Here is a 26569-nt window from a genome sequence, read left to right as displayed (position 1 = left end):
ATTCAAACATGATAATTGAGTAAATGTACTTAGTTACTTTCCACCACTAAAGCTTCCAAATTGCAGCTACAGCCAAACTGTAGGAAAAGACAGAGAGACAAACAAGCTGAATATCCTGTGTCTCATCTTAAATTTGTATTATTAATCACAACTGTTGCATATGATCTATATATAATATTCCCAGCAGCCCTGATAATGAAGATGATGGTGATGATGCAGCATTATGAAGTCTGATCCTGCATCTCTGCAGGATGGAGACAACACCCTCAGACGCTGCGCAGCTCTTTGATACAGCTGCAATGAAAATCCAGGAGGATGTAATCACATGACGTCAGCTGATGCTTCAGTATTGATTGGCGCAGTGTTGGCATAACATGCTCCAAAGGAATGTGTAACTTTAATCACATTTCATTTTTCAGTAATCTCATTTCAGTTATAAATATAGTAGCTTGTTACTTCTATTACAAAGGTTCTTCAATTATCTGCACACTGGCTGGGTAGAAAGAGAAAAAAGAAAGTTTTTTTCTTCCTGGTTGTTCACACTGCAATCAGAGTAATTTAGTTCATGTGCAGAAGGTGGTGGTGTGATCTACAGCTTTTCAGGAGTCAAGATATGGACATCAATTTTAGTTTTATAGCACAAAAGGACATTCTAATGTGAAGCTAGCCAAGAACCCAGAGTGATGTTAAAGCTTAGTGAGTGCTGACTCACTAAGCCCAGGAGCCAGACCCTGAACTTCAACAAACTGATGAGCAGTCAGGCTGTGTCCTCATTAGGCTGGGGACTTGTGTTAGTTAAATAGTAATTATGCAACAATACAGGTGATGCAAACGTAATGTGACAAATTAATTTCTCCGGCAAGTAATTAACTAAGGTAAAGCACTTTGAGGGGCAGCACCTCATAGGGAAGAATCATATGTTAAGGTCTTCACATTCATCCATTGCTGTGGATTTCATCTGAGGAGGAAGCATCGCTGTAACACCGTTGGAACATCACTAATGAACAGTTACCGACTGCTGAGAAACAGTCATCCCATCACACCCTGTCAGCTGCTTTAGGTAGAGACACTGTGATCTCTTTTTGTTATATTGGGTGACTGACACTGCTTTATATTAGATATTGTTTATGTTAGAGTCCTGTTTTAAATTACTACATTGTATTACTACTATTACTGCTACATTCATTTCTTATTCTCTTCTTTAAAGTAGAAATATGACCTACAGTTAATAACTTCTATCTTCCTTTACAAAGTTCAATTCAATTCAATTCAATTTTATTTATATAGCGCCAAATCACAACAAAAGTCGCCTCAAGGCGCTTTATATTGTACAGTAGATAGCACAATAATAAATAAAGGTTTGAAGACACAAGGACATACAAAAGTCACAAGAGTTTATTTTCATGTTTTTGTACACTTGCAGAAATCTTTAAGCACTTTGTGAAATAAGTTTATAATGCACAATCATCAGTTACAGCAGAAACACACTTACAGTACAATTGCAGTATCATCCATCAGCAGCATATGTGCAAGTTCAATAAGGAAGTTCTGTAATCACTCATCTTTGTAATCACTGTGTTCAGCTGCTAGTCTGACCACTACCACTTTCTGTCAATACTGACATCATTACTCTAGTCCAATCATCTTCTTGCACACTATCTTTAAGCCAATGAGCTTGCATGATTTAAATCTGTGCGCTCTGTATTCTCCCTTCTAGACTCTCAATTATGCAACCCACCCACTCCCCATCTCCACATCACCCAGTCACTCTGAGTCACAATACACACAATACGCATACAGGCTCATTTAAGATAATAGCAAAGCGATATGCATACTAAAGGAGGCACATTATACAGGTTCACCTACATTTAGAGCAGTTTCAGGGCTAAGTTCACCTGTGTTTTATCAGTTTAAGTCACCTGATTCAGTGTGAGCTGCTGAATGTATTTCAGTCACTGAGCATTTTTATTTAACATGTTCACAATTCACCTTCAGATATTCATTCACACATAATCAAATACCGATGGCAATGAACTGTTATGCAAATGCAGTGTAATTCATTGAAAGGCTGAATTTCAACCTTTTCTTTCAAAATTCAAAGAAATTCAAAACAGTGATTTAATGCTCTTTGCAAACTGATGATGATTCAGTTAATCAATGACGACACAATGCTCTCCCTACATAGGCTGCATTTGTAAGTTATAAGTATCAGTATTAGTAATACTGACCCTGTAATGACTTAGTATTGGATCAAAATCAAAATTTGCTGTATCCCACAACCATTAAGCTAACACAGAGAGGCAGACAATCTTGTTTTACTGTTGTAACTTATTATATGATCCTGATTCATCATCACATTACTTTTATAAAATGTCAAATTAAAATAAGACAACTTGCATTAAACAGCTCTGGAACAATTTTTAATTCTTCATGAAATTTGTCCAGGAAATAAAGAGTTCTCTATAACACATGAGTTAAACATTCTGGATAAAAGACATGGACACATACACCCATGCAAACTCACACTGAAGCAGCTGACTTAAATCCCCAAAATAGAACTGGATGGAGATGTGTGACATGGAGCTTTTCTTCCATCCTTTGCTTCAGACAACATCAGGAGAATTTCAGAACTGGAGAGACTTGTCTGCGTGGTCTATTTTTTAAGATAATTAGATAAACTATAACACTCATCTGTCAGACCCTCCTGGTGCTTTTGATCCCATTCGATTTGCTGTGGAATTGCAGGGGAAAAAAGCAAAACAAAAAAACTAATCAATCTCAATAGAAATTTGTTTTCTTTAAAACAGGGTCAATAAATGAATGTATTATCCTCACATCATGGGTAAGCTGATATTAAAGAAGACGATATTATACAAACTTACCTTGAGCTTTGAGTAAAATTAAACAACAACTATTCCAATTATTCCAAAAATAATTGAAACAATAGTAGCTCTCATCATCCCAGTCCCAGATCGGTCACCTGAAACACAAAAAAGATGAAGTCACACTCATGATATTACAGCAAACATGTATTTAACATAGGTTACAACCTCTGCATCGAAAACATATAAAAGGTGTTATAAAGTTCATGAAAACTAATAAGTTAACTTTAAAACATGATTTACTGATGAAACCTCATTAGCTAAAATCTCAGTGAGATTAACAGAGTGTAAATACAGGGGGAAGTGTTTGACTGTGCTGCCAACACCTGATGATTCATATATATGGATGTTCAAATCCATGCTGCGTACAGTCATTTTATTCACTTGTGATCAATCAGATAACTTCAAAATGTTTCAGTCTGTGTGATGAATACATCAATGTTACTGAACCGTAAAACCCTGCAGGACAGATCAGAATATTTTTTATGTTTTAAGGTCCAAGAGTGGATGAAAACTATTGGTGAAACTGCTAAAGAGGCCTCTTTAACAGCCACCAGTACCACCAGCTTCCACTAAATCCATCACTGACTTTGAGTGAAGTTCACTGCATTGCTGAGTGTGTTTGAGTGATTTTCCATCTTTCAGAAACTTCTCTCTGTTATGTCCCTTCACACTGCCTCATTTCTGAAGTTATACCTGCATCAGTGAAAAGGAGTCTAAGATTCTTCCACGTGCTGTTAATATGTTAAATTACACTAAAGTGATTTGATCTATGCTAGGTCTGCTCAGTTATGGAAAAAACTATAATCACTGATATTCTGGTCTGGTCATGCTCATTTAATAGTATTACTTGATAAATTTTCAGACCTATAAAGTAGGTGATTTTTAGAAGTATAAAAAACAAAATACTTGCTTAATTTAACTTTAATGTTCTGAAATGTAGGTTTGTTTTCAGTTCTCATCCAAAGTTTTGAACACCAGGAGACATATAAAACGTAAAAGTTGCACAAATCGAAACTATTTACATTTACAGCTAAAGTTATTTTTGCTTTTCACCAAAACAGACTGTCAGGCTCATCAAAATGTGAGCTGAACTAAACGTGCTGCAGCCTGTTGGGCAGTGAGTTTACGGTTGAGTGGAGGGGCAGAAGTAAATGAAAAAGATTAGCTAGAGGCAAAATAAGATAAAATATTGCCACACAGAATGTAGCAGAATAATTACCCTGTCTCAATTATGTTCTTTAAAAAGAATAACTGAAATTCAATTATGAGTTTTAACACTTAGCTATGGCACACAAAGCTTTTAGCTGCATATAAAGTCTTTGCTTTGGAAAGCTTAATCACATTTATGCACAACAGAGTTTAAGCTTCACAGCTGTTCTGTTACAATGCCTATATAAAGTATTTACCCCGATGATTTGGTACCCTTTTACTGCTTTAATATAAAAAGTCAATATATCCTACACCATTCAGTTAAAATTGTCATTTCAAATTGGCGGGAGAATGGCATTTGTCTAAATCTGCGTAGAGCTGGTCGTCCTCACAAACTGAGTGATCAGGTGAGACAACAAGTGAGACAACAAGTGAGGGGGGTCACCAAGACCAATGATCACACTAAAGGCCTTAAAAGCTTCAGTGGCACAGATGGGAGAGACTGTATATACAGAGTGTCAAAGAGAGCCCCTGTTGAATCAGGCTCATATTAAATATCCTGTGAAATTTGCCCAAACACACGTGGGTAAAGGTCAACTGGAAGAAGGTTCTTTGGCCATCGGACTAGATGCTTTGTTTTACAAACACCAAACACTGCTCATCACCACAACCACACCATCTCCACTGAGGTGGTAGCAGCATCGTGCTTTTGGGATGCTTCTCAGCAGCTCTGGAACGTTTTAATATGTAGAGGCGAATATGGATGCAGAAATATAACACTAAATCCTGGAGGATAATGTCACTTACTCTGCAAGAGAACTACAACTTGGGTAAAGATTTATTTTCCAGCTATGGTTCACAGACAACAAGGTTCTAGATTAGCCGAATCAAAACCTAGATCTCAATCCAGTCAAGAATTTGTGGTTGGACTTGAAAAGAACCGTTTATGCCCGATCCTTAAATAACTTGACTGAGCTTTTTTATGTAAGAAAGATTGCAGGTTCCAGATGGGCCAGCCCGACTGCGATATATCCACACATACTCAGTGATGTGACTGGAACTTAAAGTGCATCTACTAAATACTAACCTAAAGGGGGTTAATATTAATGAAATCACTTCTTTTACCTTACATATTTATAATTGTTTTAACTGAACTCGGTAGTATGTCCAGTGAGTTGGAAATCTTTTTGTAGCCATCTCTTGATTTATACTTTTCAGTGAGCTGTTCTCCAAGTTGCTTGCTGTCATGTTGTCTTCATGTTGCATTTGTAGCAGGAATACCGATGGACACAGGTGTGGTTTTTTTTTACTGCAATGACCTGACACACACATCAATTGCACTCAGGCAATTTCCATTTCAGTAATTGTGACACTGATGGAGTCAGCTAGCTGGACTTCTGCTGAATTACATCAATCAGTTTTATTTTAGACTATATATTTTGAATTCTTTCATTTAACTCAAGCCGAATTATGTTAACCATGATTTCATTGATTAATCCATAAAATAATGAAATATCCTGAGTGAATACTTTTTATAGGCATTATATAAAGTCTAATTGCATTACATTTGTTATGTTCAAGCTATCTGATAATGTTATAAAGGTTTTTATTCAATTATGTGTTTTAGCTCTAGTCTGACCACAAATGTCTAATTTTTGACACAGATTTAAAGCCAGTGGAAGTATACAGACTGTATAGTCTCAGGTATACAGTCTCAGATCATCTTCTTCATTCTTCATTCACCACATGTATAAGAAAACAGCACTTCAGCTCTCTTATTCTATGACCTCAATAAGTACATAACTTAGGAGATTATGAACTTAATCACTGGTTTCAAACCTTGTAATGCAACATTTTTATTTATTTTGCAAACTACCATTAAAGCCAATTTGATTGGCAAGTCACGAGCCTATCAGGATGCAGTGGTTTCATAACACCATGCCAAAAACTCTCAGCTTGGGGCATCACTGGCTTCACTAACCAATCAGTGATGTGACTGTGGCTGAGTCTTTCTTATCTATTCACATCCATACACATTATAAGTCCTTTTTGTATTAAGTGTACGGTTGGGACTTTCTGGGAGTCCGTTTTCATCTTTGGTTTTCTTGTTTAATTTATTGATATTAGTTTAAAAACTGTCAGAACTCTCCCTCTTCTGTTTGTTTCTGTCTTTCTCTGTTTATATTTGATGCTATTTTTGTATTATTACATATTCTTTGGGTTTCAAGAACAATTTGGCACTCCATTTGTTGGGCTACTCTTAGCCTGGATTTAGGCACCAAAACATGACTTATTTAAAAGGTTTGATGATTTCTTATCAGGAAACTTCCAGAAAGAAGAAAATTGAATTTTTTCATGAGACAGAGCTCAAATGTGTAGTGTGTGTCATCTTACTTTTACTATATTGCCTCAGACATTTGCAAGACCACTGTGTATCATGTGTAACACTGATATAACAGCTTTTCTTTTTTTCACCTTAGTAGCATTTCCAGACAATTCACCACATCTTCACGAGTTAATTATTTGACCCTTTGTTTCTGTGCAGACATAATTCTGAGCATATTCAAATCTTTCAAAAGCAATAATTATCAGAATTGTTTAATGTTTAAAATGTCACTCACCTCTAAAATATACATAGATATTCGTATGTGCCTGATGGTTGATTTCCTTCTGTGTGGCGACACAGCGATAGCGGTCAGTTTTTTTCACAGTAGTATTGAGGGTGATGTGGAAGCGATCTCCTGTTTTAGAGACCTGTGGCTTCCCAGAAGGAATGATTTGATTCTTACTGTCCTGCCACTCCACTGTAGGTTTGGGGTAAGCATTCTTAACATCACACTGAAGCAGCGCCCAGTCATTTGTATGATCACAATTTGTAACATAAGGCTCTTGAGCTGCACCTGTGAAAACATAACAGACAGATTATGTAAGAACAATAGCAGTTAATTGGTTACTGCATTTTCTTTTCTAACACCACAGTTCTGATGCTTCAAGAGAAATTTAGTGTCTAAATTTTTACTCTAAACAATATTTGCGACTCACATACAGAAATTTATACAGAGAAAAAGTTTGGACGTCTCAAAGTTTGAGTCATATAAAAAGATTAAGGCAATTAATAATGTAGTAACTATTGAGGTTACAGAAAAGCCACTATCTCCAAAATAAAATAAAAAAAACACATTTGAATCCACGTTTCCCTTAAAAAATTGGAAGTGGAGATAATTTCAAGTTTTAAATTACACTGAGAGGGATGAGATACAATTTGAGCATATGCACCTTTAAGGTAGTTTTCTATTGGACTGAACAGCTATGTCTAACAAACACAATGCCTGGATCAATAACAGATTTTGGGTTACTCAACAAATAATGAATTAGATAATGTAGCAAAAATTTAAAAACTATAAATATTTACAAAAATTACAATATTTATAAATACAATTAAAACTGGTTTAATAAAAGAAAAAAAAAAAGGGTAAATGCTTTGCAGGCTTCTAACCAAAACAGTAAAGTCGTTGGTGGATCAATGCTTAGCTGGTTTAAGTTCATATACACACACAGAATGTGACCAACAGTGACGTCATTTCAAACGTGACTCACCTGGGACGTTTCGGACCTTTAACCTTTTGAAACGCAGAGGTTGTATGCGACCCAAGTTTACATGTAAAAATTAATAAATTATTTTACTATATACTTTTATGATGACCGGAAACACCGATACATACATTTTATACGTCATTTCAAAGCCCAGACGCTCTTTTTCCAGCAGATTCATGAATCTAGGCAAAGGATTTACGACATAAAAACAGCAAAGACTACATTTACGGCAGTAAATAGTTATTAACCTTACTGCTAGCCTGTCGTATCACTTATAAAAGAAGTTTATCGGACTAAAAACAAACTTCCAAAGACAAGCATGAACACGATTTAAAGAAAAAATAATCCGCAAATTAACTTCAGTTCGTTTTAGTTTAACCGGGAGTAAAAATAACCTGAAAAACGTGAATTTATTCTCTCGTAAAGTTTTATTGGAGCTACGCAAACTTCTAATACTGCAACATTATCAATACTTTAAAATTTATTTTAAATTATTCTACCAATCAAGTTTGGTATTTCTGAAATCTGTAAACGTCCACGAGCAGAGTTAACCAATCCGTATCTTTCTCCGAAATAAGGCGGCACGTTTGGAAGACCGTTAATCCAATAAACCAAATGTAGAAGTGCATCTTCACACTAGCTATATGGGTGTTTGATTGACAGCTACTGTCATCCAATAGAAAGTTAACGTAGTGAAACCGCTCTCCCTTTGGAGCCGGTAAAATCCATTGTCTGACCATATATGGAAGTCAACGTATTTGGCCTCGCTGTTAAAATAGAACGAAAACAAATCATAGCAAATTATTTAATCTGTCAAAAAAGACGCGATTAAATTATAATAAATATATAAATATGCATTTTTGTTATTTGAGACATCGTTTTGTAATTGAGTTCAGCATTTAGGAACATTTGATGTGTAAAAACCAGAATGAATCCTCATAATTTGTTAACTGTGGAGAGATTTTCTGTGAAGTTTGCAGCCACTGGTTAGAGCTGCTCTGCTTTGCACTTTGAACTAAAGTCTGTAATATCTTAGAGTTGCTTCTGTGTATCAACATGAAAGTTGGCACATTTTTTGGAGACAAAATGAAAATGATATCCTCTAAATTTCAGCCTTGTAGCCCTCATAATGACTGATTAACTGTATCTAACATATGAAGTAAAAGCTTAAAAACATCAAGGCTTCAGTCATTTCCTGTGTAATCCTCAAACTAATGATCTGTGTTAGAACTAAAGGTAAAACTAACAGACTACAATAAAGATCACAGATTTTAATTCACAGTGATCAAACAGGCAGGTATGAGCTATTTATGGTTCGGAAATTATTTAAAAGTTTATTCTGGTAGTTACAGACATGCAGAAGTGCACATGACTGTGGGAGGCTCTAACAAGTTAATACGGGCTCTGAAAGGAAACAAACACACATATGTTAGAGGTGACTGTGTTATCATCAACTTGGAAGTCAGTTTGAACAGCTGTGTGTCTGAAATATAAGGAAAAAATAAAATGTATTCATTAAGTTATAGTTTATTTTATTTATTTCAATTTATTTTGTTTATTGAACCCTATGGACAACTCAGATTTTTGATAAGTGCAGGACCATGATGCACATGGGAAAGTCTCAGCTTCGTTCACCAAATATTGTAAATATCACTGCAGATGTGCTGTGGGGGTGAGAGCCTGCCAGATGTGCATGCTGACTGTTTCATGTATAAATAATCAGTTGATTTATAACAGCACTCACCAACAACAAGCTCAATGCGTGATGTTTTTACACTGGGCTGCATCACTGGAAAACTACAGGTATAAATTCCTCTGTCCTCCAGCTTAGTTTTACTCATTCTTATGGAGGTGTTGCCGTACTTCAGCTGTTCTGGAAAATGTGAGACTCGACCGCTGAATTCATCATCTTGACCTCTGCTATATGTGCCGGCATCAAACATGAACACCACCTTTAGAGGAACTGTTCCTTCCTTCTTCCAGACAAATAGTTCTTTCTCAATGTTCTGATTGGTGCTGAGGGAGCAGGGTAAAATGACATCATCATCTTCCATCACAATCACTCTGGTGTCAGGTGGTCCTGAAAGACAAAACATGAATTAAACAGTGATGAGGATAGGGTGAGAATAATTTATGAGTCAGGGACAGCCAGTCAGAAGAAAGTTCACGCTTAATTTTTACTAATCATGAACTTAAAACAAAAGGTCCAAGTTTAATTTTAAAGAAAAAAAGTCACAAAAATATAATCAGCAAAATTTTTCACTATAAAAATCATATATTTTTAGCTCAGTTCCCATTCATAAAAACAAACTAATTAAACTGGCCTGGACAAAAATCACGGTACCCCTAGAAAAGAGTAAAAATAATATGACTATAGGGACGTTAAACTTGTAATCAGCCTGCCTATTTAAAGGGTGAAAAGTAGTTGATGTGCTGTTTGATGTCCCTGCACAGCACTGAACATGAACCACAGTGAGCTAAGGACAGAGCTGTCTCAGGTGATGAGACTGACAATTAAAGACAAGCATGTTAAAGGTAAACGCTATAAGACTGTCTCCAAACACTTCCTGTGACTACAGTACAATATACTGTATTAATCAAGTTTTTAGGCCCACAGGACTGTAGCCACCCTGGACATGAACTGATGACTGATGACAAATGTTATCAATAAGTTCCAAGAGATAAGAGATTAGAGGTGAATTCCAGGTGAAGTAAAGTGTAAAATCACACCAGCCGTTACTGTTTGAGACAAAGTGGACTTAATGGAAGACGACCGAGGAGGACACCAGTGTTAAAAGCAAATCACAAAAAGCATGAATGGAATTTGCCATTTAGTCACTTTCTGCAATGTCACATCAGCTCTATGTTCACAGATGCAAAAATGAAGCTTATAAAGAAAATAACACAGTGCCTGCTGTGAAACATGGAGGAGGCTCGATTATGTTCTTGGGCTTGCTTTGGTTCATCTGGCACAGCAGGTCTTGAAATCTCAAGACTATCAAGGCATCCTGGAGTGAAATGTAGTCTTCAAAAGGCAACCTTCAAACCTGAGACAGTTGAAGCAGTTTTCTCCTGAGGAGTGTTGACAGGTGCAGACGTCTCACAGAGAGTTACAAAAATTGCTTCATTACAGTGATCGCCTCCAAAGGTTGTGTAGCAAAGTAATTAAGGGGACCATTTTTGTCCAGGAGAATTTCATTTTTTAATCATTCTGCTGAACCACAATTCAAAAGCAGTGTCTGATTTTCATTAGTTAATTTTCAGTAAATGTTTATTGTCAATTTAAAGTTTTCTTTCTTTTTAATTGAAGGGTCCATATCTGTATATTTGATGATACTGAAAAATGATTCTTTTTGTGTTTCCTGTATTATTCATCATCTTCAGTCTCAAAAATGCTGATTCCCAGTATCTCAGCTGTAAGAGTTTTCTATAAGAGTTTGTCAGCTGACACCAGCCCCGACATATTTCATTTCATTCATTTATTTATTTATTTCACACTTGGTTCAACAGTTTCAGTTTGTGAGCTGCTGCTTGTTTTTCTTTACTCAGACTTTCTCTCTTTCTGTTTTTGGCCACGATCACAAAGTTCAGTACAGATGTGACCTCTGCATCTTCCTGGTTTGTCCTTGGATCCAAGCACCTGCTTTTAAAACCTGGATTCATGAAAAAACACTTCTTAGCTGACCTGTTTGCATTTACTCTGTTAATGATCATATGGGCAAGCTGTTAACATGTGTTGTACAGCATCTGTGTTGTTTTATGCCAGGCGTTCAGGGCAGCTATTTTTTTTTTTATTGATTATTGCTCTAATCATACAGCAATAATCAATAACATCAACAGCTTCAAAAACACAAAGTGCTCAAATATCTAATCTTCATCTTTTGGGCACTCAGCAAAGTCTCTGACAGCACAGCTCAAATCCAGAGTCCTCTTCCTGCTCTCTGCTCCCCTTCCTCTTTTCAGCACCACGTTTTCGCTTTGCTTGTTATACATAATTTAAACTGCTGCTAAATGCACTATAAGATGCTCACTGAACAAAGTGCTGCATCATTGGCAGAACACAGAGGGAGAGGTCCATTAAAGTAAACTCTCTCTCTCTCTGTAAATGGACTTCTGCTAATATGACTGCATCTGCTTGATGCGGTATTTTTACACAAACGACTGCATGTGAAGTAGAGGCACACTCATTGATAGTCACTTTGACTGGGTCCTTCCTGCCTTTAGTGCTTCTTCCCCAGAACACATTGTGCTTTGTGTGCAGGGTTGACAGACGCGATGAGGAAAGTGAACAAACAAGAGATTCTTAGAAACAGACGTGCATGTGCAGGACACGCCTCATCCGTCTCCTGAAGATGCTGAAACTTGACTTTCTCGCTCAAACGTGACTGAAAACAGACAGATATCTAATCTACTGTCGTTGCCACAAAGCTGTGTGGAAAGATTGTGAACGCATTTCTTAATTTCTGATTTGGTGCAAAAATCTTCATACTTTTGTGTTTATGGGGAAAACAAGCACAGTTGTGGGCTCAGGAGAATTTGGCAAGATCACAAGAAACGTATTAAACTCATAAACATCCAGCAGGTCACCAGTGAGCCACATGTGTAGACTGGCTTTTAGCTACACGCTAAACAAGCAGAGTTTCAGAAAGTAGAAGATGTTGCCTCTCAGTTCAAGTGTCTCATGAGCATTTTGGTCTTGCAGTTCTTCTGGGATGATATTTCTATTTAAGTGTGGCAAATGCAAAATTCATATAAAGAGATAAAAGTGAACATAACCCTGCCCCTAACCAGCTCACCAGGACCAGGTGGCTCATCAGAGGTTAAAGGAAGTTTCTGTGGCAGCAGGTTTCTTCATTTCCACATGATGAAATATCACTAATTCAGGCAGCAACAGTGTCAACACTGTGAGGCCAAAAATGTTTCACTGATAAAGATTTGAAACACATCCAGTCTGTGTCCTTTTCACCAGCTGAGCTCTCAAAACTCTTCCTGCCAGTTTGAACCTGCACATCAGAGTCAGTAACAGCCTCATGTTAATGGGCCACACAGTGTTTTAACTCTGACTGTAGAAACCTCAGGAAATGGAAATGGAGCCTACTGTTCGTCTTTGTAGTCATATTAATCCTGCGGGGCCTTTTCACTCAATGAATCACTCGCTCTGAGAACTGGGGCTAATTTTCTTTTCCTTGTCGATATAATTATTCAGGCCACCTTCTCTGTGCACTTGTGCCCTTGCAGAACAGAGTTTAGTGTGGAAGAAGTGTTTGATAAAGATGGACAAAGAAAAGAAAAAAAAGAGGAGCTGAAAAGCTGAGAGAGAAACAGAAAAAGAAAATAGAAACGATGCAGCCAAATGTGTCAAGTTAAGGGAGACGTTAGCTGTCAGGGCCGCTGCACCGTCACCAGCAGTATGACCAACACTTTTAACAAACTCTGGAGGTTCCACGTAGGTTAGCACTCGCTAACAACATTAACTGCCATCACCCCTGTCTGTAGTTGGGCCAGACTGTTGGGGTAGAAGTGAAGGAGAGAAACACAAAGACCTATTTTACTTACCTAAGTCCTGCTAAGTAATGCATCTTTTAAACAGAAAATTGTTTTTTTGCATGCACTACTCAGTGTTATCATTGCTTTATGTGCACACATTTAACTTGGGTGACTGATCACGGTGGGCCACATTGGCCAAAACTTCAGGGGCCAATTTTTTTGTCCCAATTTTTTTTGTCCGGCTCTGAGTGGGATCAATAGTGAGCAGCATGGAGATAATGAGCCGACCCTGGAAGAAGAGTGGATCTGAACTAGATGATGCCCAGCCAGCACCAATCACAGATGCACCTACTGAGGTGAAGATGGAGATTGTGCCCAAATTCAAGGTAACCACCCAACTGAGGGCACAAGTCCCCAGGCTTACAATATCAGAGGCAATGCTCACTGATGTGAACATCGATCTATGCAAAGAACAGCACAGAGGCTCTGATCATTCTAGCACCAGATCCACAGAGGCAGGAGTCTACCACAGCCTACAGGATCCACACTGCAGACTGTGCAAAAATGTCCCGGAGACTTTTCAACACAAGACTTTTTATGCTGTCCCAGCTTACATCTGCGATAGCGTACAGTGAGCACCACAACCAAGAAGCTGGGAAAGTGTACAAGAACAAGAACTAGACGTTCAAACGTCCTGATGGGAGACACCACCAATGGTGGTTGAGAACAACAGGGCTGTGGTTCTGAGGGACTTCAGTTCCACACGGACAAGCAGCTGCTGAACAACCAACCAGATACTGTGGTGGGTAACAAGGAGCAGAAGACTGCAGGTGTGATAGAAGACAGTGACAGGAACAAGGAGTGTGAGGAAAAAAGAGTACAGGGGCCAAAGAGCTACAACTCTGAAACAGGAAGAGAGAGAGAGAGAGAGAGGGAGAGAGAGGTTAATTATTCTCTATTCTATGAGTCATTTTATTGTTGTCGACCCACTTTAAGATAACATAAAACTTTGGATGCATTAAAAAATCGCATTCAGTCACAAACAAACGTCACACCGTGTCAGCAGAATGAAAGCAGAAATGTGTTTACAGGAAGCGGCGCACCTGAGGTTAAAACACATCAGGATGGCTGATAATGGACCATAAACACTAAAGAGAATTATTTCGTTTCATTGTTGAAGATGCTGCACGTTAATCTGCCCTCTCATTGTTTTACACTAAAACTGCGCTGCGTTAAAAGCTGATGTCACAGGTGTAGATGCCGCAGTCAGCCACCCTAAGCAGCGTTAAAGCTCCATCCGCTCCTGTGAAACGTGACTGCGCCTGCACACATGATCAGTCTAAATCAATGAGTTTCTTACCGGATTCAGCACCAAACGTCAGTCCGGACAAAGTCAGGAAACAGAAGCTCAGAGACAGAAGTGGTAGAAGCTCCATGTCTGCAGAAACCCTCTCAGGATCAAACGTTACTGCATCTCTTGAAAAAAGGAGCTCGGAGCCACTCCTCCTCCCAGCGCACTGACGCACTCCAAAACACTTTGTTTCTATTCTCTTAAAGTAGTAAACCATAACTGCACTTCCGGTGTGATATGTCGCAACATCACCGCCTTTTATATTGAAATTGTTTAACAGCGACAGTTACACAGAAACGCGGACAGGAGAAAGATTAATGAGCAAAGATGGTATATTACTGTAAAAAGGTTAGGCTGAAGTAAAGAGAAAGGACCCTCCCACCGCGGAATCTGCAGCCTTTAAGGTCAAAGACAGCTGCAGGGTTTTTTTTACACTAACATGACCTATATGAAGAAAACACACACACACACACACACACACACACATATGTATATATAGATTTTACTTTATGAAAATGAAACTTGGCCCAAGCTGAGGCTGTATCTGCTCCTCCTCGTCCTCATTAAACATGGTCAATGACTAAATGATGACGTCAGTGTATGTACAGTAATCCCTGTGAGTACACTACAGTAATCACTTCACACTTCTTTCTGCTCTTGGATTTATCTGAGCACAGAAGCTCCTGTTTGTGTGAGACAGTCTGGGATGAACTGAGGGGCTGCACCACGGCTCAGTATGAGGTCACATAAGAACTTTTTAAAACTCTAATAATGTTCAAGAATAAAAATATGTGCAATGGGCCAGTATGCCCACTTTAATGGACTTATGAATAGTTCAAGAGTTTCAGGTTAAAACTGTTGTATTGATTAGTGTTTGTTTATGGATGTTAAAGCTGCTGTGTGGTTCACATCTGTTCAAATAGTCAATAAGCTCTTTGAGACAAAGTTATTCTGGTCGTTAGAGTCGTCTTCCTCCTCCTCTGGCTGCCCTCTTTAGGAGTCGTCTGCCTCCATCTCACCCAGTCCAGAGCCTCCTCCTCTGTCACACCAGCCTGTCTCCTGCACTGTCTGGTGCTTTGGATGGCTGACCCTGGAGGCCTGTGCTAAAAAGCAGGATTTTGGTTTTCTGTGTGACGGCATAGGTTCACTTCTTATTGGGTAAATCACCATGATGAATGATGTAGCTGCAGCAGAGCAGGTCAGATTCTAGATTAGAGATAAACAGAAAATAATGTTACCATTCCTGGACGATCTCTTGTACCTCTGTGTGCTGATAGTGGGAGGGTCTAAAGTCTGTGTTTCCCCGATGAACATCAGTAATAAATACAGATTCTTAGACACAATTCCTTGATGCATTTTTAACTTCTTGGCTGGTTGTTCTGTGAGCGGTAACATAAATCTGACACTTATTAAACCCACTAAACCTGAACATAGATTGGAATTCAGTTTTTGCAGTTATTCTTTGTTTGCTCAGAACATTAAAGTTAATCTAAAACAATAAAAACTAAAACCGTCTTGTACAAATGGAAACATAAATTTATTTTAAGACTTTATTAGAACCCTTCAGATTTTCTTGTGTCTTAATGATTCAGCCTGTTCATTCACATATTCACATTTTTGCCGGGTTTTCGTCTTTACTTCAAAAAGTTTATTCATATCGCAGTTCATTTCCAGTCTTACTGACCAAAACATGTAAAGCACTCACACAGATTCGTACAGTGTTTTGGACACTAAATTGTTGCACAGAGCTTTTCCTCTCACACTGCTGATTTATCTACAGCATCTGTGTTACTTCTTCTAACCTTTTCATATTTTTCTAATATTATAATTTTAGTCTTCCTTTGTAAATTTATGGAGTTAAATCAGGGCCATAATGTTTGTTCAGTTAAAAAAAAAATTGAAATCGAAAATATGTAAACTGAAAGCAAAAGTCAGATTTTTAGAGTGAACTTTGAAAAAGAAAGAGTTGGATTTAAAATTTTCAGATTCAGATCTTTTAAATTAATGTACAAAAAAAAATTCTTCAGGTTCGGATTTTCTCTCAGCTTCAATTTTTTTTTTTTCACTTTCAAAAAAAATTCTTCAGGTTCGGATTTTTCTCTCAGCTTCAATTTTTTCACTTTCAGATCTCTATTTTTCAGTTACAGACTTTTGGCCCTGTTTTGGCGTGGTGGGCGTGGCTACACACAGAGGGGCGGGGAATCATGAGTGACAGCAGACCGCTGCAGGCTCAAGATGGTCCATTTTTCATGTTGCCTTCAGGAAACCTGGGAATGAACATAATTTATCAAACACCTCCTGCACTGTATTATTTGATAATGTTTAGAAAACATGTCATGCATAACTGCTAAAACTCAGTTACTAAAGCTCTTTCAAGCAGTAATGTGTACAAATTACGCCGTAACTGATCAATTATGAGACGTTTTCCCAGCCACTAGAAGTGGTCATTTCCCATGCTCTCAAAGTAGCGCGCATTGTATCGGCTGGGGCTGCTGTTAACTTGTCCCTCAGTGAACGATGGCGTCGTCTTCCAACAACACTGCTGGCGCGAACAATCAGGTGAGTGTTCAAGTTTGGAACAATTACACTGCAGTCTGTGAATACTACGAATTTAAGAAGTGGCTATTGTTACGGTTAATTTTTTTTCTGTTTTTTTATTTTATAACGTTTTTTGCTGAAATGCTAGCTCAACAGAAACGCCTCGCTATCATTTTCGGCTGAAACTTACTTCGAAAGGTAAAGTAATATTAACAATTTGATCCTTCCCCAAAAAAATATGGAAAACATTTTAAAAGACTCCATAACTAATCGGGCTTAGGATGCAGTCTTCTTTCTCAAACCATGGTATCGGGGAGTTTTAACGAGTACTTTAGAAAATCTGGTATCGAGGCCGATACCGGTATCGGTGCATCCCTATGTTTAACATATTTCATAATTTCTGTTATGTTTTACCTATTATTTTTTTTAATATATGTGTTTTTTAGAATGTGAACTACAATTCTACAGTGGAAGCCGCTGCACAGAATCTTATTACTGTGCTCACTCAGAATCTTTCTCAGGGACAGCACCAGGCAGCACAGGGAGTAAGGCAGGAACAGGGACCTCCCTCTGTAGATCAAGAGATGGCAAGGTTTTAAATTAAATATGAAAATGAATTATTTAAAAGTTTTAACCTTTTGGTGTGTTATAACTGTGCTGTCATTTTCATGTATTTTTCTAATTCCGTTCAGATCTTTCCCTGGTTTCTTTGGAAAAAAAAGTTTTCTTGGAAAACGAAAGATGCATAATCCAAGGATCCCTGTGACACCACCTTTTAAAGCATGGAAGCCTTTCAGTTTCTATGTGTACTTGCTGAACTGTAATGCAGTAACAACACCTACCTCCTCTGAGGAATTTCAGCTTGCACAGGCAGGACTGGGTAAAAGACATCTCACAATGTCCAGGGACATGAACCATGAAGAGGTTAAAGGAATAAATATATAGATTTTCAGACTTATATGTCTCTGTAAAGATCATCAAGTCTGCAGGCATCACAATATTGATCTTCTTCTGCAGTTATTTGGACTTCTTCAAAGTGAATATCCTAAAATGCAGGGTCTGACTGGAGGATGGTTGCTCTACAAGGCTACAGGTAGGGGTAACAAATGTTTATTACATGATAGTCACATAATTTGCACCTATGTGAACTAGATCTGGGCTCTACTTTTTTCAGGTGGTCAGGGTAAAAGGAAACTGACACTGGTCCCTCCTGATTCTGAAGGTTACACAGGGACCCTAATACGCAGTATGACAGGAAATGGGAAAAACTTGCTGTATATAGTACCTTTACAGCAAGAATTTGACCTTACTCCATTACCTCCTGATGCAGTTGAATTTAAAAATATGCCCAAAGCACAATGCCAAACATGCAAAGTAAGTCTGCCATTGCATATTTTGGCTCTTCATGTGCAGGAGTGCACAGAGTCTGGGTCTTCAGCTGAAGACACAGAGGTACATACATCTTAGAACAATATATGCATTTATTTTAATGAAATTGCATTGCATTGAAATGTCAATAAAAAAAAAATTGACCCACTTGTTTTTTTATCTTAATCAGCAATGTTATATGTCTATTAATTATGATAGGCATGTCAAACCGAGGTCCAAATAGTGTCCGTGCAGCCTTCTGAAGAGCACACCGACACAGAGGAATTGGATGAAGAAGTAATATCTTAATAGAAATGAGTATAGACCATTAACATAACTACAATCGAACTCTATTCAATATTTTAACTCTCATTTCTGTTTTAGAAACTTCAGTGTCCTATCTGTAACTTGAAATTTGCACCTTTTTCCTTGAAATCCATGCAAGCACATGCGGAGAAAGGTAGTTCAAAAGCAGGGCTTTTAAAATTACATATAGGATATAACATCTTGAGAATTTCCCATTTAAACAACAACTTTTTCTTTATTTTTATTAGAAGCAAAAATGTAATAGACGTGGATGAAATTGAGGAGAACATAGTAGAAGAGGACCATATGAAAAGGTAAAAACATCACACACAGATGACTATTAATACTCTGAACTGAATAAAGAGTGTTTATTCTTTCATTTATTGATTTTTTAGTGTCGACGATGTGTTGGATGCGATTTGTCAAAGAGTTGATGTGGAGAAGCAGTTCAGCATCCTTATTTCAAGAACAAACATTCTGGAGAGGCCTTCTGCAGTGGCAACGCCAAAAAAAAATTCACCCACTGCCATGTTGAAGGTGTCCTTCTTTGGGGAAGCAGGAATCGACACTGGTGCCCTTCTTCTGAAAAGAATTTCTCACAGGTGAACTTAAAGAGATCAATTACTTTTCCATTCGTATTATTTATGTTGAAGAAATGACCAATCCCTAAATTTTATACTTCTGTAATATACATTTTATCTTCTAAGTGAACTCTGCTCCAGTTGTGTTGTAAATATGACTATATTTCTCCTTTACTAAACTATACATCAATCATGTTTATAATTTGGGATGGACTGATATGAAAGTTCTTGGCGAAAACCAAAATGAGAAAACCAAGGTCGAAAACCAAAACACCGGTAACACAAGGAAAATAGTCTTTTTTAACCATAGCATGGCTGTGATGTGACTATGTTATGTTATGAGCTTACTGGTTTGGTGTTGATAAAGGTGTCAATATTATTGTCTCAAGTACACCTTTCTGTATACTATGATTTATTTTTGAATCATCCATCCATCCATTTTCTTGGCCGCTTATCCCTTGTGGGGTCGCGGGGGAGTGCTGGTGCCTATCTCCAGCGGTCACAGGGCGAGAGGCGGGTACAACCTGGATGGGTCGCCAGTCCATCGCAGGGCATCTTTTTGAATCACTATTTTCATTTTGAATGGAATTTTACATATCTGGAACAGATGTATGATGTTGCTTCAGTACATCTGTCATGTTAAGCCTTCAAAATCAGTGAGACACATTATGATATATATATCAGTATTGCCTCAAATGAAAAAAATACTGTGATATGAAAAAAATCTTATTTCACCCAGCTCTAAATGAATGTTTTACATCGGATAATTCATAACTTTCTTCTCTCAATAGAAATGGTCGCCGAATCGAGACTCGTTTCTTTGAAGAACCACCACACCAAAAAGTCCACGCTATTCCCTTACTGACTTTGACAGTGGACTCTTCAGGCATGTTTATTTTAAAGAAAGGAAAACTGTCATGTTTTATACTATAAGCAATACACTCATGCTGTTTGTATAAATAGGACTGTTGGTGAGATTCTGGTCGTCAGTTTGGCACAAGGAGGTCCTGCCCCTACATTTTTCAGCCAGTGGGCTTACAGTTACCTCTGCAATGGGCAGATCAACCCAACACAGCTGGATAAAAATACAGTGGCAGATTCACAGTTGCGGTTACTGATTGACCAGGTGCTGTATAACTAGTAAAAATATTGCCTTAGTACACATTGCAGCTATATAATTTCATCTGTTAAATTACTTTTAGGTGGAATCTTCAACTGAGCAGTCACTTCAGGGCCTTACTGATGAGATTTTAAACTGTGGATTCACTGGAGCCATCTCGGTTCAAAACAAGGAACCGATTGTCCGGTATGTTGTGACATGTTTTCATTTTTCTATGAATGTGAGAAAAATAGCATCTGAAGATGTTGTTTAATCTCTTTTTGTACCCACAGAGCCATTACACTCCATGCTGTGCTTAGATTGCAGCCAATGTTGGAACAACTCAAGGAGGGTTTGCAGCTGTATGGCCTCCACCTGCTGATTAAGCAATACCCAGAAATCTGCCAGCCTCTTTCGTCCTTGGGGAGATGTGAAAGTGAGTACAAACGTATTTTCAGTTTTACATGTATGTATTACATACATTTACACATTTTGTTACATTACAGACACAAATATGAATCTATTTTATTTCAACTCTAAATGAAACACCTACACAAAGTGGTGTACATTAGAGAAGTGGAACAAAATCATACATGATGCCAAATATTTATTACAAATAAATAACTGAAAAGTGTGGTGTGTGTAATTATTCAGCCCCTTGGTGGTCTCAGTGTAGTCAGTTGCCCATAGACATTTCCTGATGATTGCTAAACATACAGTAAAGCCAGGGCAACAATAGAAAAACAAAACATTTCCATGTGTTAGAACGGCCCAGTCAATGTCCAGATCTAAATCCAATCCAGAATCTGTGGCAAGATCTGAAAACTGCTGTTCACAAACGCTGTCTATTTAATCTGACTGAGCTGGAGCTGTTTGGCAAAGAAGAATGAGCAAGAATGTCAGTCTGTAAATGTGCAAAGCTGGTAGAAAATACCCTAAAAGACTGGGAGCTGTAATTGCAGCAAAAGGTGTTTCTAAAAAGTATTGACTGAGGGGCTGAATAATTACACACACCACACTTTTCAGTTATTTATTTGTAAAAAATGTTTGGAATCATGGATGAATTTTGTTACAATTCTCAATTGTTTACCACTTTTTATTGGTCTTTTATGTTGAATTCCAATAAAATATATTCATGTTTGTGGCTATAATGTGACAAACTGTGGAAAAGTTCTAGGGCCTGAATACTGCAGCCCTGAAGTAATCAAGCCGTTGGGTTGCTTTGCTTTCTAATATCATCATAGATTAATGCCGAGTTTGTCATGGCGTCCATTCACCCTCAGCTGAGTGAGAAGGGAACCTCCAAGCATCAGGTTGAGCTGGACCTGGTTAACTTCATTCAGGACTTGCTTTATGAGTCAGAAGGTAAATGGTTATTTTTGTCTAGTTTATAATTGTCACATTCCAAAATTATATTCTAAGGTTTTTGTGACAAAAGTTACACTTCTATCGAATTAAAATATTTAGATATTTTTTTTGTCCAAAAGGCCAGGGTTCTTCAAAACGTCTTAAAATTCACTCTTATCCTAACAGAAGGTCAAGAACATGTAGCTGACGAAGATGGCCCAAGATCTATCACACCTGCCAGGTTTCTGCAATGGATCACCGGTCAAGGCCATGTTCCTCTCCTCCCCTCAGAAAAGAAGGACTTTGCTGTGGTGGTAAAATTTAATCACAATTGTGAAGCTGACTTTGGAAATCACAGCATCTGCTATCCTGTTGTGTCATCCTGTGCTAAGACCATTGTCCTGCCTGTGAAACATATGAAGTCCTATAGTCAATTCAGAATGGTTCTGCTGGAGGCTTTTCATCTTGGCCAGGAATTTAACAATGTGTAAAGCATAGCATTGTCTATCAATAGTTTTGAGGTGTAACTCAAAATGCTGCTCCTTCCATTTAATGTTCAGGAAGCACATTTCAAAGTTGGAGATTGACAGCCAGAGTTCTTTAATGAGTGGCATGAAGCACACAAAACATACAGGTTCACTGTTGAAAAATGTGCCAGAGACAAAAAAAAGTAGTTTGTAATGTGATGTTTGAGTGTTCACATAAACATTTCCTGGCAGGTTCATTTGTATGTGTAAATGAAATCAAATAAAAGTCTGAGCTATTCATGAACCTTCTCTGGGTTGAAAATTCAAAATAAAAATGTTGCCGCCTAGGAACGGTGAGTTAGTACAAAGTTAAGTACATCCAAATAAATGTCTCGCCATGTGACTGAGAGGGCCTTGTTACATTGACAGTGTCTCTTAGTCTTGCCATGTCCTCCTCAGATAGAGGACATTCAACAGATGGAAGAATTACTCCAGGATTGCTCCCATCCAGCTCACCAATAGAGTTGACATCCAAGTACGCATCCTCGATTTCCTGTGATGATTTAAAAAAAAAAAAAAAAAGATATTTCAAATGACAATTCAAAAACAGTGTTGGGAAATTCTAGACAAACAGTCAGCTCCATAAATATTGGAACATGGGAATTCTACTTTTGGCTCTATATATGCCACGCAATGGATTTGAAATGGAACTAACACGATTGGCTATAACTGCAGAGGTATTTGAACTGTTTTCATATGTGCCTTCCACTTAAGGGACCAAAAGTAATGGAACAATTGGCTTCTGATGTTCCATGGCCAGGGATGTGATATTCTTGTATTTAGTGAAGCAACTCCTGACAAAAACAGCAGGATAAATTTTGAAGTGTTTTGGGCAATATATCTGCTCATATTCAGCCAAATGCTTCGAAACTCATGAGGCAGCACTTGATGGTCCAGATGGACAATCACTTAAAGCATTCTGCAGAAAAAAAAAAATAGTTAAAAGAAGTGGAATGTTATGCAGTGGCCACGTCAATCACTTGACCTGAATCTGACGGAGCAGTGTTTCATTGCTGAAGACAAAATTGAAGGGCAAATGCCTCAATAATAGCTGGAAGTGAAGACAGTTGCAGTAGAGGCTGACTGACAGAGCATCAGCAGGTATGAAGCCCAACATCTGCTGAAGTCTCTGCGATCCAGTTTCAGTTATGATTAATGTTCTGTCTCATTACTTTTGGTAACTTAACAAGTGGGGGTACACATGCAGACTGTTGTAACTCCTACAACTTTTAACTGATTTGGATGCAAATACCCTCAACTTAAAGCTGATAGTCTGCAGTGACAGCACACCGTGTTTTTTTCAACATCTCCAAGTGTACTTTTTGAATCTTGATTAAAGAGGGATTGTATAATTTAGATTTGTTTTAGTACCTCCACTGTGTCTGGAGTATCAACTGGATTCTGGTGGAGTCCCAGTGTCCACAGTTGTTGTGGGGACAGATTCCTCTCTGTCCTTAGAGGGTGGTTATCCCAACCCTGTCTAAAGACATCCAGATCCCTCTGCAGACGTGGAAGAAATGTATGTTGGGCACAAAACATGTGGACACCATCAGTTGGATCCAGAAGGCCTTCATCCTCGAGGTTGTGAAGGGTTTCATAGTGCACGCTTGAAACAGCCATCCACACATCTCGCCACAAGCGCTCTATTCTGTTCAACATCAAGAAGAAAGCAAGTGCAGTTGATGCTCTGTTGTTGGCAGCAGCACCCAGGTACATGATCTAGAGATGTAAATATCATTAAGTGGAAACTTGGTCAAGTCAAGTTACTATAATTAAAGATAGAAACATGTTTATCAGGTATTGTAGCTTGGTACATTTATTTTATATTTATAAGTACAAGAAAAAAAAGCAGGCTACATAATTCCCAAGGTAGCAAGCTGCCATGAGATGTAGCAGTACTTGTAATCAACTATTCACCCAAATGCAAAGGGTAAAAAAAAAAAAAAAAAAATCCTTTTAGCAACTTGAAGAATTAGTTTACCAAGCATTTATAGTCACCAAATACTGACAAACATAGACAGATTAGGAACATTTTGTTCTACAGAAGGATCTCTATATTACAGTATATGGTAAGTTTTATGGTAGACCAAAACACAAGTATTTCACTTTTCAATTAACATCTCATTCAGCTCAATTTTGAGAGTGAAAATCACCTTTCTTGAGTACCCATCTATCCCTCCGAATATCACCAGGCCAAATCTGTAAAAACAACAAAAACAACAACTAGGGCATTAACAGGTATAAAACATAATTCAGTATTTAGCAGTATTGTCAGACTTCATCCTACCTTATTAGTTTATGGTTTGTGTCTATATGCATCAAGTAAAGAGGACCTTGCACTGAATATGTCCTTCGGACCACAAATCCCAGCCTTGTCATTCTTGAGAAAATACCAGCAGAGTCCACACGGTGCATCGACGAGTACACTCTCTTCCACTGTACATGGTGGCCCATGGCTTGAAGCATCCCTTTCATCATCCTGTATCCAACATGAGGTGTTCTTGTCTTTATAGAGCTTACTAAATTGTCCAGCTCTTCATCACTTGTTGTACTGTAGCACTGCTTTATGGAAATGCCATATTCATGCAAACGACGTTTCACTGTCCTCACAGATATTCCAAGAAGTTTTGCAATTTGGGTGATTGATAAGAACATTTCTGTCAGTATCTGGAGCTGTACAGGCGATACATTGTAATTTGGACGTCCCAGCTTTCCTTCTGACACTGACACCTGAGAGGGGGTTTGTTCATTGACGTCCTCCATACTGAGCACAGTTGACAGCTCTATCAGAGCGTTTAAAATACTTTGAGGGATCTCAACCTGATCGGACAAAGATCTTAAAAGGACCATCTCATGGTCGATAACAAACTGCAAATAGTCCACATCGAGGGGTTGTCTGTGCATGACCTGGGAAACTTTATGCAGTAGTCGCTGAAGCATCTCTCTTTTTAGCTGCTCCTAAATTAAATACAAAGAATTTTACGTTACTTCACTAACTTTGTTGTTCTCCAAGCTTACAGATCAACTAGGACGTAAGTTTCAGCCGAAAATGATAGCGAGGCGTTTCTGTTGAGCTAGCATTTCAGCAAAAAACGTTATAAAATAAAAAAACAGAAAAAAAAATTAACCGTAACAATAGCCACTTCTTAAATTCGTAGTATTCACAGACTGCAGTGTAATTGTTCCAAACTTGAACACTCACCTGATTGTTCGCGCCAGCAGTGTTGTTGGAAGACGACGCCATCGTTCACTGAGGGACAAGTTAACAGCAGCCCCCAGCCGATACAATGCGCGCTACTTTGAGAGCATGGGAAATGACCACTTCTAGTGGCTGGGAAAACGTCTCATAATTGATCAGTTACGGCGTAATTTGTACACATTACTGCTTGAAAGAGCTTTAGTAACTGAGTTTTAGCAGTTATGCATGACATGTTTTCTAAACATTATCAAATAATACAGTGCAGGAGGTGTTTGATAAATTATGTTCATTCCCAGGTTTCCTGAAGGCAACATGAAAAATGGACCATCTTGAGCCTGCAGCGGTCTGCTGTCACTCATGATTCCCCGCCCCTCTGTGTGTAGCCACGCCCACCACGCCAAAACAGGGCCAAAAGTCTGTAACTGAAAAATAGAGATCTGAAAGTGAAAAAAAAATTGAAGCTGAGAGAAAAATCCGAACCTGAAGAATTTTTTTTGTACATTAATTTAAAAGATCTGAATCTGAAAATTTTAAATCCAACTCTTTCTTTTTCAAAGTTCACTCTAAAATGTGACTTTTGCTTTCAGTTTACATATTTTCGATTTCAAATTTTTTTTTAACTGAACAAACATTATGGCCCTGATTTAACTCCATATAAATTCAGCTGCTGTTGCTATGATGACTGTGATTGGTCAGATGTTTCGAACGGCACCTCTTTCACATGAACACGCTCATGCTCAGAAACTTAAAGACTTTGGGTCAACTTAGCTGATAACCAGCTTTGTGTGCCATCTTATCCTGATCAACAATCTTAGGTGAAATTAATCCAGATAACAGAAAGAGACCCTGGTTATCTGCACCTTGCTGAGTAGAACGGTGTCCTGGTATTCAAAGTCACTGCCTCTGTTCCTTCCCCGTTACACCTGCCTCCCTCTCATTCACACACATGTATTCAGTCTCACGCCTACTGACTTCCATTCCTCTTCTCTCCAGCACACACCTCCACCTCTCCAGGCTCTCCTCCACCTGCTCTCTACTCTCACTGCAGATCACAGTGTCGTCTGCAAACATGAGAATCCACAGAGACTCCTGCCTGACCTCCTCTGTCAGTCTGTCCATCATCACTGCAAACAATAAG

At 38.2% G+C, this 26569-nt stretch overlaps 3 protein-coding genes across 4 annotated transcripts; 1 reads left to right on the top strand and 2 right to left on the bottom strand.

Moving 5' to 3' along the window:
* Positions 1–1366: 1366 nt before the first annotated feature.
* On the bottom strand, positions 1367–14647 carry LOC116333565 (butyrophilin-like protein 1). 2 transcript variants are annotated; one of them, XM_039612616.1, is made up of 7 exons: positions 14476–14647; positions 9373–9708; positions 9025–9032; positions 7632–7653; positions 6656–6934; positions 2883–2980; positions 1367–2731 (listed from the first exon to the last, which is right to left on the bottom strand). In XM_039612616.1, the coding sequence occupies exons 1-6, from the start codon at positions 14549–14551 to the stop codon at positions 2901–2903; spliced, it is 801 nt and encodes a 266-aa protein (XP_039468550.1). In that variant the 5' UTR covers positions 14552–14647; the 3' UTR covers positions 1367–2731; positions 2883–2900. The 2 variants fall into 2 exon arrangements, with proteins under 2 accessions (XP_039468550.1, XP_039468551.1); XM_039612617.1 differs by lacking the exons at positions 7632–7653; positions 9025–9032 and having other exon boundaries at positions 14476–14646.
* A 2304-nt stretch (positions 14648–16951) lies between these two features.
* Positions 16952–18681, top strand: LOC120440350. The gene is made up of 6 exons (XM_039612683.1): positions 16952–17025; positions 17451–17596; positions 17697–17928; positions 18022–18097; positions 18179–18456; positions 18592–18681. The coding sequence occupies exons 1-6, from the start codon at positions 16984–16986 to the stop codon at positions 18679–18681; spliced, it is 864 nt and encodes a 287-aa protein (XP_039468617.1). The 5' UTR covers positions 16952–16983.
* A 3603-nt stretch (positions 18682–22284) lies between these two features.
* Positions 22285–25878, bottom strand: LOC116314664. The gene is made up of 5 exons (XM_039612576.1): positions 25435–25878; positions 24520–25190; positions 24386–24431; positions 23604–23951; positions 22285–22725 (listed from the first exon to the last, which is right to left on the bottom strand). Exons 1-5 carry the CDS (start codon positions 25474–25476, stop codon positions 22531–22533), a joined length of 1302 nt encoding a protein of 433 aa, XP_039468510.1. The 5' UTR covers positions 25477–25878; the 3' UTR covers positions 22285–22530.
* Positions 25879–26569: the final 691 nt, after the last annotated feature.

This window comes from Oreochromis aureus, linkage group 5 (genome assembly GCF_013358895.1).
Source record: "Oreochromis aureus strain Israel breed Guangdong linkage group 5, ZZ_aureus, whole genome shotgun sequence".
Lineage (NCBI taxonomy): Eukaryota > Metazoa > Chordata > Actinopteri > Cichliformes > Cichlidae > Oreochromis > Oreochromis aureus.
Note: the sequence above shows the minus strand (reverse complement) of the source record. Positions and strands in the feature narration are given on the sequence as shown.